The sequence below is a fragment of the Triticum aestivum genome, chromosome 4B (genome assembly GCF_018294505.1).
Source record: "Triticum aestivum cultivar Chinese Spring chromosome 4B, IWGSC CS RefSeq v2.1, whole genome shotgun sequence".
Taxonomy (NCBI): Eukaryota; Viridiplantae; Streptophyta; class Magnoliopsida; order Poales; family Poaceae; genus Triticum; species Triticum aestivum.
The window spans coordinates 243,798,950-243,817,003 of NC_057804.1; the positions used below are offsets into that span (position 1 = coordinate 243,798,950).

Sequence of the window (18,054 nt, forward strand, 5' to 3'; positions counted from 1 at the left end):
GTCCTGCCTCTTTCATCTGTCTGGAAAATGCCGAACTCCGGGAAAACATTCGAAGATGTTTTCCCACTTCACCTGTAACGTGTAGTACTGAGTTAGGTCACCTCTAGCACTACATAGTGTCATGTCATGCATAGTGATGCATCTGTTTGCTCTATATTTATTGTTTCTTCCCCTTTTTTCTTGGTAGACACCGAGACTGACGTTGCTCCTGACGTCGACTACACCCCTGACGACCAGACCTTTTCAGTAGAGCTTCCAGGCAAGCAAACCCCCTTTGATCATTCCTACATCGCCCAGTTCCTTCTCTCTCGTGCTTGCATTAGATTTTGCTACTGTAATTGATTGATCCTATTCTGAAGCATAGCCTGCCTTTGTACCTTACCTCCTTATCCTCAATTGTTTAGTATTGGTTGGTTAGTGATCCATCAGTGCCCCCTCACCTTGTCCCTGTTGCCCTTGCTTTATGACCTTTGGCTCGATCAACATGATCGACGTCCAGGCCCCGACTCATCACATCACACCCCCTTAGTTGTACGACACTGCAGGGTTATTATCAAGTGCCGAGGGTGATACCTCGTATAGCAGTTCTGATGAGATCTTTGTAGTGTAGATAATCAGTCGTGGTCTTGTATGGAGGGTGATTCCTCCTTCACCACTATCCGGTAACGACTCTGTCGTGCAACTCTTCAAGACTGAACCATCGAGGGTGATTCCTCCTTAGTTCACCTTGACGGTTACATCAAGTGAAACCCATCGAGGGTGATTCCTCGGATCCCCATTTGGTTTTTTGGACACACGGTTACTTTGACTTTACCATATAACCATGATGATATCGGGTCGGCCCCGAGGGGTACCCGTGAGTGATGTGAAGTAGGATTGACTTGGAGGGTACCCGTGAGATAACTATGCGTCGCGGTTGGGCATTCTTAGCCCTTGCCGTAAGTCCGTGAGACGGGGCGCACCACATATCCTGTATCATTGATCGTTACCACGTGCTCCCAAGACACTAATGGTTTGGATATGTGATCCGAGTAGGCCTCTAGCCTTTTCGCATTGACCACCACGTGGGAATAAGTATGGGCACTCTACGTCGTGCGTTTCTCCTGAAAGCTCTTCGGACATCAGCAATTGAGCGGCACACACCCGGGTGGTCTGCTTAAGCACCTGCCTTGTATAAGGAGGTAGCAAGGATTGATCCCGGTCGTCCATGCAGTGTGCAGGAGTGCAAAGGGCAAGACCCCTGCGGCTTAGGATGTAGGGATTTGAGGTGATGGTTTAGGGTAGTTCCATCCATATTCATTTGGATTGATCCCCAAAGGTAGCTGATGTCGATCTTATGTCTGCCACTCGATCAATCATCTCTTGAATATTGGCGTATTGATTATCTAACAATTTCTTCTTTAAATCCTCCATACGCGCTAACAAGTCACGGCAGACACTACGCCATGCCAAGGGGCCCCGGCAGTGTCATCGACAGCTTGGTGGGGGAAGGGGGGGGGGGTGTTCTGGATCTCCACCCAAGAGGCGACGGGAAGAGAGGTCAATAAGGCCGCGATTGGTATGGATGTAACTGAATACGGGTGTAATTTATTTACACGTGTAACTTACAGGCCAAGAGCTATTTCCAGGTCAAAAACAAAACGACGGGCTGAGGTCTGTATTGGTTTTACGGGGGTATTTGTAATGGAAACGATAATCCAAACGACGCCTAAGACTGTTTCAAAGAGTGGCAAACTGATCATAATTCTCAGTATCATGTAACTCTGGCTGCAATAATCATTGTTAGACACATTTTTACTACTGCAGCTACTTAAACCAAGAAAAGATCCATTAATCTTCCGTCATCACCAGATTACAACAAATGCCAATATCAAGTCGCAAAACTATACCCTTGTATACAAGCCCACTACCAAAATCATATGTACTCGACTTTGCTCTAAAAATGAACCAACATCTACCCTTAGGAGGGTGGCCTTTACACCCAATTTACAGAAACTTGATACCATGCACCCTTGCCTGAAAGGCAAGATGATGAACCTTGAAAAAATCGTCATGGCCATGCATCAAGAGCAAAAACTGTAGCAAGCGATAGATATGCCGTAGCACCCAAATGGCCAAACATGCTGCTGCTTTCACCTGTTGCAGCCTACTCCTTTTCCACTCCCAGACCAACGCCTTCATCAGGGGACCAACACAGTTTTAAGGCGTACTAATTGTATATCCTCACCGGCTTCTCATGCGTGTGACGGTTCTGCAGGTGTATAAAACCACCAGAAAAAGCAAGGATATATAAGATACATGTCCTTGTGAAATAGAATGAATTAGGTGAGGCTTGCACGAAATCACGCAACAATCAAGGAAGATCTGCTACTAAGCAGGCCGTGCCCTGACGGGAGGGGCGGCCGCCCGGGCCCCCGAAACCAAGGAGCCCCTCAGGTATGCCGTATGTCCTTTCCATTCATGGCGCACAATGCAAAAGCTCGATCGAGCCGGCCACCAAGCTAATGCGTGTGCCCTGGTACCAAGGGTACAAAGTATAGGGTTGTGGCAGCATATCTATGCCCAAGCATGAGTGAGAATTAAGAAGAAATACTGTTTGACAAAAATACAAAGCTTGCACAGAATCCTGTAATAGCAAGGGAAGCTCCGATACACAGACAACAAAGCATGGCTGCAGCATATTAAGCCCAAGCATGACTAAAGGTAACTTGACAACCAAAGTTTGCTAAGTTCACTTCCCAGCAAAACAACCGCATACCTGATTGGCTGTATAGGCCCTTTTCGGTGCAGTGTCAGTGTGCTCCAGCCCAAGATATTGTTCCCAAGCTCCATAGACATCTCTCCTCTGTAGAAACCAAAAGAAGTCAGAAACCACCGAAAACAAATGTATGGACAGAACTATAGAAACATGTAGGGCAAAATCAACAGTTTACCTGGAAACGAGCAGATACAACATCAGAATCTTGTAGGTAGTCTGGCCGATTCATAGATATGAATGCAAATTTCCACTGAAGACATAAGCATGAATAGGTACATTAGTTCAGTAGCTGTACTATATATTCATACCACGATGCAATGCAACTCCAGGTAGACAGTAAAACCAAGGATGCAGACAGGACATGAAGCTTAAGCAATACTTCACAGCCCCTTCTATAAGATTAAGATCTACAGTGCTTTCAGCGCCAATCACCGCCAGTTTTATTATGATAGCAGGCAGCAGTGCTTTATTTATTGATTCAGCATATTACTAATCAACTTTGAGAGTAAAGTAAGATACGTAAACTATTCTCAGCTCACTATAGCACAACCAACTGGCTACAAAATCGGTGCTGGTTCTAACATTTGTGTCTAATTTACAATATCAGCATTATATCAAGATTAAAAACCCTATCAGTATGAAGGAAAAAAAAACAGTAACTTTTATATCGCATCTAAGAAACAAATAAGATCACCTTGGAGAATTCTTCATCAGGGACCTGGAGTTTTCTCTGTATGCGGCCCTTTACTTCTGCTAAAGTCTCACCTTCAAGGATAGCAAGAAAAAAAGGATCTCCAAAATTCTGAATCTGCTGTTGGTCACAACAACGGTGTCACCTGATTGGATAAGAATATCATAAATATATGCTGTCATTAATATGAAAGTGCAATACTTGATTCTGAAGAGGATCTTTCGTGAAGTGATAAACATGGATTAAGCGATCATGCTGACTGGGATTTTTCTCCTCCTCTGGAACCTATGAAAATGGGTATAAATAGATATGAGGACTAAAAAGAGCACATAAATTAATCACAGCAGGTACAGGAAAATGTACAGTAAGAAATCAGGGAAGACACTTGGAACTTAAGGGCATCTCCATCACGGCTCACCAAATCACCACCAAAATGTCCAGGCCGAACGGTCCAGACACTTTTAGTCCTCCAACGCGACTCACCAAATCGGGCCGGGCCAGTCCGCACGTCCGAAATCCCCAAGGCCAGCCCCAAATCAGGGGAGCTCTGAGGGAATCCGAACGTCCGCCATGTCAGCATCCAACAACCCGGTCCCACCCCAAAAAACCCTATCAGACTCTAGAAGCCTCCACATTCACACCGGCTTCACCGGCCACCCGCTTACCCGCATTGATCCTTCGCCTCTCCGCCTGCAACAATCATGGCCAATTAGCCGGCAAGCCACCCAAGAAGCATAACCCGGCTATTAAAAGCCACTCGAAGATCATCCAAACCCTAGACAGCATCCCATTCCTCTCATTTCAACTCGTTCGCACCGCCGCCCATAGCAAAGCCCTCGACCTCCACATCAACATTCCCGACGGCCATTGTCGCCATGGTCCACACCAAGATCACTGGGTACAAGATGCTAACGATGGAGCGCCGCGCCGAAATCACAGCGAAGGTCCGCACGGTGGACGAACATTGGCGAGCCCGCCTTGCGGCGGGCCAACCTCCAAGCTGTCTGAACCAAGCTCTAGCATGGAGATGGTAGAGGACCACAGAGATGAGCCAGCGGCGGAGGAGGCGATGGGCATCGAGGCCACGAGCAGCGTGGCGAACGGCCTCTTCACCATGCAGCATGCGGAGGAGCAGTTCCACTAGGCACTCTTGCGGTGGTCGATCAACTGAATGCGAAGCGCGCGGATGCCGCAGCCATGGCGGAGCTCCTCACGAAACCGAAAGTCGTCGACGAGAACCAGGCGGTGCTTGCCGTGCAAAGTGCTGGCACGATCGACCGTGAGCCCCGCCAGCTCCGCATCAACGAAGCACAGCGGGCCTGGCTCTCCGAGGAGCTCGATACCGAGGACAATGAGGCACCGGAGCAGCACGACAACGATGCCAAAGAGGCACACGTCGGCGGCTCTGGCACGGGGGCTATCGACCTCATCATCAGGGAGTAGGAGTAATTGTTAGTTGTTTTCTAGGGATCTTTTGTGTTGTATGATTCCACTTGGTGTAAAAATCTACGAACTAGTGATGATTCCGCTCAGTGTCCGTCTTGTTTGAGGGATTGGGTTGGATGGCCGCTGCCCAGCCGAATGTTCGCGGACATTTGATGTGGTTTGTTTGAGGAACCGCGTTGGAGATGCCCTAAGTTCTCACAAGATGACAATCACCAAGTAAAACTAAAACATATGATATCAAAGATGTAAAAGAGGTACGACATATAACATCATTGGTCTTACAGACCTCTTCAGCACGTAGCGTCCAGTACTGATCATTTATATTCTCTATCTTCTCGTGAAGTGGAAAGATCTACAAAAACATAATTAGTAATAGCTACAATGATATATGGAAAAAATGATACTCCCTCCCCAAATTAATTGTCACAGCCTTGGTACAACTTTGCACTAAAGTTGTACAAAAGTTGCGTCAATTAATATGGATCAGAGGGAGTATTTAACTGCTGAAGCATTTTCAAAGGGCATTCGTTAGTAGTTCAAAGATTTTACTTCTCTAGAAGGCTAAAGAAACCTCAAGAACAATAAAGCTCTTTCTTCAGGAAGACATGAAATTGAAGACTAGCACATGACTTCAAATGCATACCTTATAGATCTTGTGGTAAAAGACCTCTAGCACGCGTAGCTCGGCAGTGGGACTGGATAGATCAACCTGTTGATTAGTAGTACAAGGTTTAGAAATGATTCTTATTGCACAAACCATCCACAGAAACACACCACTTTGCAGTTGTATAACCTACTCCCTCCGTCCCAAAATAAGTGTCTCAACTTTGTACCAACTTCAGTACAAAGTTGTACTAAAGTTGAGACGCTTATTTTGATTTTGGGACAGAGGGAGTAGATTGCAATGGTCGTAGAGATAAAAGGCAACTTCCCTTTCTTGTAGAAGCTAAATGGCAAAGGTTTAAGGCCCAGTTCTTTTGGCCGATTCTCCCAGAATCTTGAAAATCAACCCTTCACCCAGCTTCTCTCAGAATCTTGTACCCGTATTTCTTTTACAATCCTAATTGTTTACATCCTAATTAAATAGGATTGTAAAAAATATATGGGTTCAAGATTCTGGGAGAAGCTGGGTGAAGAGTTGATTCTCAAGATTCTGGGAGAATCGGCCAAAAGAACTGGGCCTAAGTGAGAACCAGAAAATCAAATAGGCGTGACCATGTGTTCGAGGGACAGAAGCAAGTATGACTAGACTTGACTTAACTGAGACGTCTACTAAAGGTATATATGTAGGAGGTCTTTAGACATCTAACTGCATAATTCCAAAATCTAAGTGCTTTTACTTTTCACAGTTTTAATTCATGATTTTGACTACAATTTTTATTTATAATATGCCTACAAATTAGTGCTCCCTCCGTTCACTATCATAAGATGTTCTAACTTTTTCTAAATCGAATGTATCTAGACATCACTCATTTCAGTCCGAATCTAGTACATAGTGAAATATCCAAAACATCTTATAATAATCATCTTATAATAGTGAACGGAGGGACTAGGACACTATACAACATAAAACACTTTGCAAGACAAATACAACAATGTTATTCTTACATGCTCGATTCATATACTTTTTCACAAATTTTGGAATAGAGGGAGCATATATTAAGTAATCTCACCCAAATTGAATCCGCAACAAAAAATGCAGCTGGCTAAATTTCCTGCTAAACAAAATCAGCCTCCAATCATGAATGATTGTGATCTCCCTCAGGAGGTTAGACATGCACCCCAAAGCCCAAAAGACTCCTTATGACTATATCCAAGAACAATCAATTGGTGTATCTCACTTCCAATATTGTAAATGTGCAACAAGAAACTAAAAAAGAACTCAGGAAAGGACAGAAAAAGGCTGTATAAGTAATAACCTTAGTTTTCAAGTCAATTATCACATCAGCAATGGTGCTGTTCTTAGGAAGCCTGATGCTGTGAATGACAACCTAAACAAAGAATATCTCATAAGAAAGTTCATTTCGCATCTGAGGATAAATAGACAATATCTCATATGATTTCAGTGAAAAAACCTCCTCCTTTGTAGCATGGTGGAACGCAACTTTAAGGGTTTTAAGGAACTGCAATTCCGGCAATGGAATATCCAATACTTCGTAATACAAGATGTCAGAAGTCTGTATCATACAGTAAGTATCTTTAGTGGATATGCATTCTGCATTATCGTTATGCTGAGAACATGCTCATACTGAAAAAAAAAAACAAGTGAAAGGGTTAACCTGATTATAGTGGACGAGCATATCCAATAAATGCTCCACACCCTGATATCTGATGGGTTGCGGTTTAGGCTGCTGTGAATAACAGTTATGGGATGTAAGGCGAATTTTCGCTGGATCATCCAACCCAAGCTGGCGGGCAACTCTCTTAACAACATCATCATATGTGTGAAGCTTTGACCTTGATGCATGAGAAAACAATAAATAAAAATATGAGTTAATGAGTTAATTGACATTTTAAATAAATAGACAAACAGGTTTGGAAAATCCCTCACAATTCCAAACAAAATTCATCATCCTTTGGTTTCTCCAACGACCGAAAGTGCACAACCTGCAATAAACAGAATAGCTACTCAGAGAAATATAAAATACAACACAGTAAACAAAACTTGTCAGAGAAACTAGTCATACCGTTCAGGTCCATACCATGTTCTGACAAATCAAGTGTATACAAGCATTAGAAAAAGAATAACTCAAGAAAAACAGGTAGAGAACAAAAGCAAGCAAAATTTCCGGGTGAACTAAGGGTGTGCTCGGTATGTGCCCAAAGTTTGCCTTACAAGAATTTGGCTAGCCAAGATTTTGGTTGAGATTTTTCTTGCCCATGAGTTGGCCAACATTGTTAGCATTAATCTTGCCATGGTCACTTATGTAGATGTTGTATCATGGCATGCAAAGTTAGCCAACAATGCATGTCAGCAAGGAGCAGCAGCTAGACTCTCAGGATATAGAATGTACTCCCTCCGTCCCATAATATAAGAGGGAATAGCTGTAGCAGCACAAGGTTGTGGAGGAGCAACTCCACCTTGCTGCTACAATGTGTACAGCACAAGTGTTGAAGGAACAGCTTCAACATGCTGTGCTAGATATCGCTCTAGAGGCGAATGTAGGCCGATAGGGCAGCAGGAGTTCAATCCGAAACTCTTAGGACACAAGATCTGCTCCAAGATCTTAGATAAGAACAACAAGTTCTATTATAGGTAGTGGGTACATAGTCTGCTTACAAAGTAGAGGTGAGGACCTCTATTTATAGGGCTTTGGGAAGCCTTCACATTCTTCTACTTATAGCTCTAACACTCTAGAAAACATTATTTAAGATTCACCATTCTACTCGCAGCTACTTATAACTAGAGAACTCTAGAAACAGCAGGTAGGGTAAAGAAAAGAAAAACTACACTAGAGTAGAAGCATCTAGAAGTAGCCACACAAATCTGACATACAGTTTTATTTTTATTTTTCCTCATCTAGTGTTTCTCATCATTCTCCTCTAGTTGTTTGGAACTCGCACTCGAGTTATCTTCATAGAGTGCTTCTTCTGGATGGTTAAGAGTCAAGTCCGCAACATTGTTGCTAGCGCACGCGATCAACATGCTTTTGATTTCTAAAATGCTTCAAGGATTGATGGTCACTATAAACAATGAACTCTTTAGGCAGCAAATAGACTTCCCAAGTTTTCAAGGCTCTGAAAATGGCATACAGTTCTTGCTGACAGGTACTCCATTTCTGTCTAGCTTCGCTTAACTTCTCACTAAAGAAAGCAATGGGCTTCCTTTCTTGAGATAGAACAGCTCCAATGCCTACTCCACTTGCCTCACACTCCAACTCAAAAGTCTTGTTGAAATCAGGTAGCACCAAGACAGGAGCTTGTGAGAGTTCTTGCTTGACCTCATTGAAACTAGCTTCAGTCGCTTCTGTCCATTGGAACTTTCCCTTCCTCAGGCACTCGGTAATTGGTGCCATGATAGTGCTGAAACTCTTCACAAATCGCCTATAGAAAATTGCAAGGCCATGAAAACTTCTTACCTCAGAAATGGTCTTTGGAGCTGGCCATTCTCGGATTGCTTCAACCTTAGAATCATCAACGCAAATACCATCACATGTTATAAAGAATCCTAGGAAAAGGTGTTTGTAGGAAAACACATTTCTTCAAGTTGACGTATAGCTCATTTTTCCTTAGTACTTCTAGCACCATCCGAATGTGATCAAAGTGTTCATCTTCATCCTTGTTATAGATCAGTATATCATCGAAATAGACCACAACAACGTGGAATAAGAAGGGTCGAAGTACTTGATTCATCAAGTGCATAAAGGTACTTGGTGCATTTGAGAGTCCAAATGGCATACTAGCTACTCAAACAACCCTTCCTTTGTCTTGAAAGTTGTTTTCCATTCATCCCCGGGTCAGATACGGATTTGATAATATCCACTTCTTAGATCTAGCTTTGTGAACACTCTTGCTCCACTAAGCTGATCCAACATACCATCCAAACGGGGAATAGGGAAACTATACCTTACAGTGATCTTGTTAATGGCTCTACTGTCCGTACACATGAGCCAAGACCCATCTTTCTTTGGCGCGAGCAGGGCTGGTACAGCACATGGGTTAATACTTTCTTGAATGTGCCCTTTTTGCAGCAATTCCTCCACTTTCTCCTTCAACATATCATGCTCTTTTTGGCTTATTCGACAGTGTGGAAGATCAGGAAGACTTTCTCCCAGAATTAAGTCAATTCTATGCGGCTCTCCAAGTATGTTCTGAAACTCTGCCAATAAACCACTTACCTTTGCTGGAATTTCAACAGTCAGGTGCTCTTCTCCTTTTACAACAAGTGCAGCACATAAATCTGTCTCCTTCAAGTCTTCCATAAACTCATGGGAGGTATGGGAGATAGTTAACATAGTTTTCCCCTCCTCCTTAGAGGTATTACCTTCATTTTCCCATGATCATCCAGTTGCTCCATTGCTTGCTGCAGCTTGCTCTCGAAGAGGACAGCAAGAACTAGTATGGGTCACCGAGGCTCTGATGCAACCTGAAGCAGCACAAAAGGTTGTGGAGGAGCAACTCCACCTTGCTGCTACAATGTGTAGAGCACAAGTGTTGAAGGAACAGCTTCAACGTGCTGTGCTAGATATCGCTCTAGAGGCGAATGTAGGCCGATAGGGCAGCAAGAGTTCAATCCAGAACTCCTAGGGCACAAGATCTACTCCAAGATCTTAGATAAGAACAACAAGTTCTATTATAGGTAGTAGGTACATAGTCTGGGTTACAAAGTAGAGGTGAGGACCTCTATTTATAGGGCTTTGGGAAGCCTTCACATACTTCTATTTATAGCTGGAACACTCTAGAAAACATTATTTAGGATTCACCATTCTACTCACAGCTACTTATAACTAGAGAACTCTAGAAACACCAGGTAGGGTAAAAAAAGAAAGACTACACTAGAGTAGAAGTAGCCAAACAAATCTCTACCTAATAATAAAGGGGCTATTGCTTCTGGCGGTACGTCACAAAAATTGCCCCCGAAGTTGCCACGAATTACCCACTATGCCACTCATAAGTCAAATAAAATGTTTTCTTTTCTTTTTACAAGTCGATGCACCGAACAAGGTTTATTAGCCAGCGGCCCACAAAACTGCTACTAGCATGCAAACAGTCCAATGGCTAGGGCGCGACCCTTCCACCCGATAGACCTGGGTTCAATCCCAGGTGAGTGCACATTTTTGTTTAATTTTTTTATCGAGCATATTCAAATACTTTTTAAAACATTTATATCTTTTTAATCCTAACTTGAAATCTAACATATTATATATGCAAATTTCTCAAAGAAATGTGTAGATTCCAAATATGATATCATCTTGCATGTTAATCATTTCTAAAATTTGATTTAGGATATAATCTTAATTAATACCTTCTTTATATGGGGTATTTTGAAAATGACTATTATATATCTTCCTATACCATTTATATTGGCACAAAAGCTATTATTAGCATCATAGGGGATGTTGATTCCAACCAAATACGATGATGTACACTAAACTACTAATATGTTTGCAACTAAATTGCTTAGATTACAATTGCAAACATATATATCAGCAAGAAAAAATAATGCTCGTATGCACAAGTTATCGTTGAATACTAAAATGTACTTCTCTATTTTTATCCTAATGTAATATTTGTTGGGAATCACTATGGAGGAACGACAACAAAGGTGTAAAAAGATGACGGCGACTAGGCAGATATTTTGGTTGCCTAATAAATTGAAAACACCTTGAGTACACTTAAAGTCATTCCAACTTTATGTTTTTGCACAACACCAATTATCTTGTTGTTTGTCGTGCAACATCGTGAAAGATTTCAAGGAATTTGTTGATGTCGGCGGGTGTGTGTATGAGTCATTTTTTCTCCCGGTGCAACGCACGGGCATGTTTGCTAGTCTGGCATACGATTTTATTTTTATTTTTCCTCATCTAGTGTTCCTCATCAATAGCTGTCAGCAGTAAAAAGCAGTGTCTTATTTGATTTTGAGCTACAGGCAGACAGCAGTAGTACCTAGACAGTAGTAAAAGCTTGCACTGAGCTGCCCCAGCTAGCTGTTAGGAAAGGTACCATGGCCGGTTTGTATAGTCCTATAAAACAACAATTATCCTGCTTGTAATACTAAGCTTGTAGCACTTAAGATATCTAATAAAGTTTCCTATTAGTAGTAGCTCTTTGTCTACGTGCGTGTGAAGCACATCCCTTTAGAGCTCAAGTCCGGTTAGAGCTAGAGCTAGTGGTTCTAACAGTTGGTATGAGAGCCAGGTTTTATTAGCTTAAGTGAGGTATGGATAAAGGAGATATTGTTTCCCTTCAATACCCCATGCTCACACAGAGCAACTACTTGGCATGGTCAATCAAAGATGAAGGTGCCCATGTGTGCCCAATGTTTGGGATGCTGTGAGACAAAAGATCCTGAAGTGCCCACGGATGAGAAGGATCAAATGGCATTGGCTGCCATTACCAAGGGATACAAGGGGCATGCTCTTCCTGGTGTCCAAAAAGGAGACAGCCAAGGTGATTTGGGAGGCCCTGAAGATACTGCACATCTGAGCACATGGACTCTCAAGACAGAATTTGAGTGGTTGGGCGTGAAGGAGTCGGAGTCGGTTAACGATTTTGCTGCCCGGTTGATGACCATAATCAACAAGATGAGGGCACTCGGTGAGAAGTTTGAGGAGACTTCTGCAGTCAAGAAGTTCCTTCGCGCCGTCACCAACAAGTTTCTCCAAATTGCTTCGACTATTGGATGATTTGGTGACCTTAAAACCATGACGGTGGAAGAGGTTATTGGACGACTGAAGGCAACATGAGGCGCGTCTAGGAGAAATCGGTGATGCTGGCAAGGAACACTTGCTGTTGAGCCGCACTGAACGGGAGTCCAGGTTCAATAGGAATGAAGGAGGTCAAAGCTCCGGCAAGAAAAACCAAGTTCAATGAGGCAAATGTCCGTTCCTATAATTCTGATGACTATGGGCATTTCTTCAAGGCATGTCGTAGGCCAAGGAAAGAAGGCAATGAAGAGGTACATCTTGCTCCAGCATGTGCCAAAGAGGTAAATTTTGATTGAGCAAGGAGATGTTGCCCGACAAGGTGCGTCGCTGGACATGAGGAGGTAGTACTCCTAGTAGGAGTCACCGGTAGCGAAAGTTATGTGCTCTCGTGTAAGTTGTGTCCACGAGACATTGTGTGCAGTGGCGGAGCTACAACAAGGCTACATAGGCCATGGCCCGCCCAGCTTTGTAGCATTTTCTTCTATGGAAGTCAGCCCATGAGCCCAGAAAAATCAGATATTGCTATTCTTTTTGTTGAATCGTGGGGGAGTACCTTTAGACGGGGTTCGCTCTCATGTCTGGTCGCTCGCGTGGGTTCGGTGTCTGTAACGGCTTGCACTCACGGGAGGACTGGGAGCTCCTCTTTCTAGGTCATTACAAGGGCTGAGCCTTGTGGGCTTAGTGAGATGGGCCAGACAGCCCATACCGGTTCAACACTCCCCCTCAAGATGGGTGGTAGATATCTATCAACCCCATCTTGTCACAAGCCAAGTTACGGTCCTTTGTTCCCAGTCCCTTTGTCAAGCAATCTGCAAACTGCTGCCCAGAGCTGACATGAGTAAGACTTATGATCCAGCATCAAGTTTCTCCTTAATGAAGAAGCGATCAATTTCCACATGTTTTGTCCTGTCATGTTGAACTGGGTTATTAGCAATGGCTATAGCTGACTGATTGTCACACCACACCTTCGAAGGTCCCTTTCTCAAAAGTTTCAACTCGCTTAGTACGTACTTCACCCAGAGCATCTCACACAACCCTTGAGATAATGCTCAATACTCAGCTTCTGCTGTTGATCTAGATAGAACAGGTTGTTTCTTGCTTCTCCATGACACCAAATTTCCTCCCACAAACACACAGAAGCCAGAAGTTGATCTTCTATCAACTTGACAACTAGCCCAGTCAGAGTCACTATAGCCATCCACCTCAAGATGTCCACTCTTCTCAAACCACAACCCTTTACCCGGAGTCCCCTTCAAATATCTCAGGATTCTGTGCACAAAGATGCCCACTCCTTGGTTCATGCATGTATCTGCTCACCACCCCCACGGCATACGTAATGTCAAGCCTGGTATGACACAAATACAATAACCCCCCAACCAATTTCTGATAATCCTCCTTATTCACTAGCTCTCCTGATTGTGCTGTAACTTGATGATTTTGTTCAATCGGAGTAGGGGCAGCACGACATCCCATCATGCCCATGTCACTCAAGAGATCCAAGATGTATTTTCGTTGGCACATAGAGATTCCCTTCTCTGTTCGAGCCACTTCAGTGCCAAGGAAATATGCAACTTGTATTTCCAGGTGGCCATAGGCCAGTATATATACATGTACAGGTGGAATATATGTAGGAAACCCCTTATACAATAGGGTAAATATGAAAGGTTACATGGCTATATATATATATAACTCTAACAATATTCTCCCCACGAGAAAATGCGTGCCAAATCTTCAAGGGAATGACGTACGCAGCAGATGTGATCATGCAGTATGAGAAAACCATCCCAAATATGCAAGAGCAAAGAAGATCCGTACCAGTGAACTGATATGACAAGATAAGGGGGGAGAATGTTAGTATTAATCTTGTCATGATCAGTTATGTAGATGTTCTATCATGGCATGAGAAATTAGCTTACTATGCATATGCAGCAAGGAGCAGCAGCTAGACTCTTCAGGATACAGGATATAGCTGTCAGCAGTAAAAGGCAAAGTCTGATTTGACTTTGAGATGTAGACAGACAGCAGTAGGACCTAGACGATAGTAAAAGCTTTGCAGTGAGCTGTCCTAGCTTAGCTATTAAGAATGGTAGCATAGTTGGTCTGTATAGTCCTATAAAAGGAGATGTATCCTGTTTGTAATAATAAGCATGTAGCACTTGAGGGCTGAGGCGTACTAGCACTGACTATTTTCAATCGCGGGTACACGCACGCACAAAAACGATTTGCTGGAGTGGTTGGTCGCCGCCACACAGGAGGGCACGCATGCAGCGCTGCTACGTAGTCGGGCCCAAGATTAATGTCATGTAACTCACCCAGGTGCCTTCCTGCCTTGGACTGCGTCGCAATCCACCCTGGATACGTCATCGCCGTCCATGGTGGACACCACGCTCGGCAAGTGTTCGGCCAAATGCCATTGCCAAAAAAAAATACGATCTCTTACTTTGAAGCAGCAAACACAATGGATTCGGATGAGAAGACTTCTACAACGAGTGCATGGAGTTGTCCTCGTCGGATGAGGAGTTCATGGAGTCGTCTTCGGTGGATGCCATTGGAACCATTGGTTACCAGAAGTGCACGGCTGCAACGAGTATGCTTGCCTATGGCACAGTTGCAGATTCGTGGGACGAGTACCTCCGGATGACCGAAAGCACATGCCTCCCAATTTCAAAACTTTATGTTTGGATTGTACTATTTTTATTTGAATAATTGTTGCATTAGAATATTTATCTTTCCATTGCTTAAGATTGTGCTATTTATCTTTAATTGTTTGAGTAGTATGGGTACAGAAAAAAAAACTGGCAATGGACATTTGGTGCCCACGGTTGGATGGCCTCCACCCCTATCCCTGTCCGCGGACGTTTTGGTGATCCGCGTTGGAGTCTCCCTAAGACTGGCGAAATATGATCCACCGCAGATCTGCACATCACCATCACTATCCACCAGAATTCAACCAAACTCAGCGCAGCCAATGCCCTTGGCCAACAGATCAGAGGTAATAGCATCATGGTCTCATCTTCTTTCCGTTAAACAATAGCAAGTCATATTATCTCAAAATGCTGCAAGGCGGCACGGCTGATCAGGATCAGCTATTACCTGGAGGATAAAGTAGACGGGAGATAGATTGCAATTATTCTTCCATAACAAGAAAATTATGTGCCCTATCAACCACATCTAAACAAATATCATCTCTAAGTAGATATCTTATCTCAAGTTGGCCTAAGGCCAGTTACGGGATAACTCTCATATAGAAATAACTTCCTGGCTAAGAATATTTGAGGGAATTCTATCAATAGAGTAGAAACAGCTAGGGCTGGCTGGATTAAGAGGTTGACATGCCATATGAGTATTTTCTTGATGAAAGCGAGTACAGAAGGTTAGAATGCCAACATCACTTTCCCTTCAGGTGTTGCATCAACAAAAGATCGTCTAAAGAAGTCGTGTGACTCTTGTCACAGCACCACCAGCTCACCAACTGTGATCAGAATTCGAAATCGCTCCGGTTTCAATTCGCTCCCCAATTCGTTGAAGGAAAGGAACCCACGGTACGCCAGCCACCCATCAATGCATGTTTGGACAAGTGTGGCAGAACAAGGCAGGGCGGCAGCTGGCTTATGGTTAGGGTTGGGCTGAGTGTGCCGTGCTTGAGAGGATAAGAGAGAGGAAAAAGACCCTAGCCTGCATAAGAAGAAAATGGTGGGAAAGGGAGCTGAGGACCAAGGACAAAGAAGGGTGAGAGGAAGAGAACGTTGGCGTGCATAGGAGTGGCACCGCTGTAAAAGGTACGAGATGGGAAGAACTCGAGGAGAATTTTAGTGACACACTGCCCTAGCTGTTCACTTGGTGAGCTTTGGCCCATTAGACAAGCGGACTAACCATACCGGGTTCACTGACAAGCCGCTGAACACCGATCTAGATCGATCAATTCAGATCAGAATTCGAAATCGCTCCGGTTTCAATTCGCTCCCCAATTCATTGAAGGAAAGGAACCCACGGTACGCCAGCCACCCATCAATGCATGTTTGGACAAGTGTGGCAGAACAGGGCAGGGCGGCAGCTGGCTTATGGTTAGGGTTGGGCTGAGCGTGCCGTGCTTGAGAGGATAAGAGAGAGGAAAAGGACCCTAGCCTGCACAAGAAGAAAATGGTGGGAAAGGGAGCTGAGGACCAAGGACAAAGAAGGGTGAGAGGAAGAGAACGTTGGCCTGCATAGGAGTGGCGCCGCTGTAAAAGGTAGGAGATGGGAAGAACTCGAGGAGAATTTTAGTGACACACTGCCCTAGCTGTTCACTTGGTGAGCTTTGGCCCATTAGACAAGCGGTGAGCAAGTGCTTGTTGTCTCTCAGTTTCTCTTTTTTTTGTACATATTTGTACAAGCTTGAATCTTTTGTGACAAACATGTTCAGTGAATTCCAATGTTTCAATTCACGAACCCAATTACCGATTCGCAAAACCGAGAAGTCTACCCCCAGCGAATCCGATTCGTATTATTACTGCCTCCTTTCCGGTTTGTAAGGCCCACCTGATATACAGTTCGTGTTACATTGGTCGAATTGTTGATCTAGGGATGGGTGTGAGCCTTATAAACCGGGAGGGAGTATTATATCTTAGTCAAAGTGAAGAGAAAAAGAAAGCTGCAAGTAACTCGAAAGCTTCCATGGGAATGACCAACATAGCATAATAGCATATAAAACAGAAAATTGAGTTGAGCATATTATGCTATACCTGCCTATTATGAACATACTCCAAAAATGAAGGGACGTCAGGATAGCGCACTTGAGTACCACTGTCTGCTTTAGGTGACTTTTGGAAACAGACTATGTCCCCATCTTCAAGCTAACAATATTGTGAAATTTGGGGAATTAATAAGTAAGCAGTTTAATTCGAGTTCTGCATTTCTCAAATCAAAGAAACACTGTTGACAAACCTGACTAGCACGGAAAGTAAGCTTCTTGTCAATATGTTCGCACATTACTTTTGGCTCAAACTTAATTTCCTGCATTAAAAATTGAACCGACTCAAGTACAATCGTCATGTAAGGTTATCACCATTTAACTTGATAAACCTCAAAATGACTATTGTAAGTAAAGAAGAGAAAACTTTAAGCTTTGACATCTTGACTTTGAATGTATAAATGTATCAAATCGTCGATTTAACACTTGCCTCATATAGCTCGATCTCTTCATCCGGGGTAAACCCAGCCATTTCAGTTAGTTTTCTCAGAATATCTGAAGGTTTCCCCAAGGCCTTTACAAAGAGCCTCCCCACAAAACTACACCGGTTGAAGAATGTAACATGTAAGCATAAGGAAATTTACAGTTATATATATGAAAGGATGGTGAAGAGGGCAATTCAAAGAGAATTTACCAAAGCACTTCTTTTTCGGGATTGTACAGTTTGAAGAAAAGAAGAATATCTTCTTTGCTCTTCTCAGGAGGAGGAAGAGGCTGCAAATCCTATATCAGTAATCAGATGTAATTAAGCAACCTGAATCCTGTCCACGACACACTCTAAAATAAATAACATACAGAAAAGGAAGCGAGCAACTCCAGTTACCAGTCCAAATTCCACTTCCAAAAACAGCTTCAGTTCAGCATTCTGTGCCTTATTTGATATCTCCCTCAGTTGCCCCACCTGTGCAGAAGAAAACATAGTGATTGAACTATTGGCACATAATGGAAGGAAAGCTGGTAGAAAGATAACAAAATGTAAGCAACACAACAGGATTCTACATTGTTCTTCACAATTTTTTCTACAGTAATCTAAACAATTAAGCACACTGGATTGAGCTACTGA

General features: G+C 43.3%; 1 protein-coding gene across 1 annotated transcript in view; it reads right to left on the bottom strand.

The window, feature by feature from the left end:
• Positions 1–1,715: 1,715 nt before the first annotated feature.
• LOC123091911 (ubiquitin C-terminal hydrolase 12) overlaps positions 1,716–18,054 on the bottom strand; it is a gene marked incomplete in the record, with an annotated part of 50,460 nt that continues 34,121 nt past the window's right edge. Inside the window, 16 exon segments of the mRNA XM_044513529.1 lie at positions 1,716–2,251; positions 2,759–2,845; positions 2,934–3,008; positions 3,453–3,566; positions 3,651–3,734; positions 5,182–5,247; positions 5,539–5,604; positions 6,815–6,886; positions 6,971–7,072; positions 7,175–7,352; positions 7,447–7,502; positions 16,984–17,094; positions 17,186–17,254; positions 17,422–17,530; positions 17,626–17,714; positions 17,815–17,892. Coding sequence (XP_044369464.1) covers positions 2,210–2,251; positions 2,759–2,845; positions 2,934–3,008; positions 3,453–3,566; positions 3,651–3,734; positions 5,182–5,247; positions 5,539–5,604; positions 6,815–6,886; positions 6,971–7,072; positions 7,175–7,352; positions 7,447–7,502; positions 16,984–17,094; positions 17,186–17,254; positions 17,422–17,530; positions 17,626–17,714; positions 17,815–17,892 — 1,398 coding nt within the window.